Here is a 668-nt window from a genome sequence, read left to right on the forward strand (position 1 = left end):
CTGTGTGCTGGGTCCCCGCGGGGCGGCGCCGACACCTGCCAGGTAGGAGTGAGCCAGGAGAGCTCAGCACAGGGACCCCCAAGCCCCAGAGACAGCCTGGCATGGGCTGGGGCTGCCCAGTCACACTCCCAGTCCTGGGTGTCTGCTGCTGGGGCTCTGCTGTCCTTCCCCATCCATGTGTCCCATGTCCCATACCTGTCGTCCCCTTCCCCATCCACAGGTCCTGTCCCACGTCCCATATCTGCCCTACCCCACGCACAGGTCCCTGCCCCATTGTCCTCAGGGCCTGGCACTGTGCCACAAAGCCCACCCAGACCTCCTGCAGCCCCAAGGTGTGGATGTGGCCCTGCCACAGTACCCAGAGCCCCTGAGCCCTCTCTCCTGCCTACAGGGTGACAGCGGGGCTCCCCTCGTCTGCAAGGACAGCACAGCTGACTCCTTCTGGCTCGTGGGAATTGCCAACTGGGCAAAGGACTGTTCTGGACTCAAACGGCCTGGGATCTACACCTCCACCCAGCCCTACCTGGACTGGATCCTGCAGCACACAGAATTGCTCCCCCCAGTAATCGCTCTTCCAACGCCAGAGCCAAGCTACACCTCGTGCCCAGGGGAGCTTCCAAGGCCAACGCCAGAGCCAAGCTACACCTTGTCCCCTGGGGAGCTTCCAA

General features: G+C 63.6%; 1 protein-coding gene across 1 annotated transcript in view; it reads left to right on the plus strand.

Moving 5' to 3' along the window:
- Window positions 1-562, plus strand: part of LOC103805198 (acrosin-like) — a gene marked incomplete at both ends in the record, with an annotated part of 1520 nt that extends 958 nt beyond the window's left edge. Inside the window, 2 exons of the mRNA XM_009077833.1 lie at window positions 15-42; window positions 392-562. Coding sequence (XP_009076081.1) covers window positions 15-42; window positions 392-562 — 199 coding nt within the window. The remainder of the gene's footprint in view (window positions 1-14; window positions 43-391) is intronic.
- Between the last annotated feature and the right edge of the window lie 106 nt (window positions 563-668).

The sequence above is a fragment of the Acanthisitta chloris genome, unplaced genomic scaffold, assembly GCF_000695815.1.
Source record: "Acanthisitta chloris isolate BGI_N310 unplaced genomic scaffold, ASM69581v1 scaffold5737, whole genome shotgun sequence".
NCBI lineage: Eukaryota > Metazoa > Chordata > Aves > Passeriformes > Acanthisittidae > Acanthisitta > Acanthisitta chloris.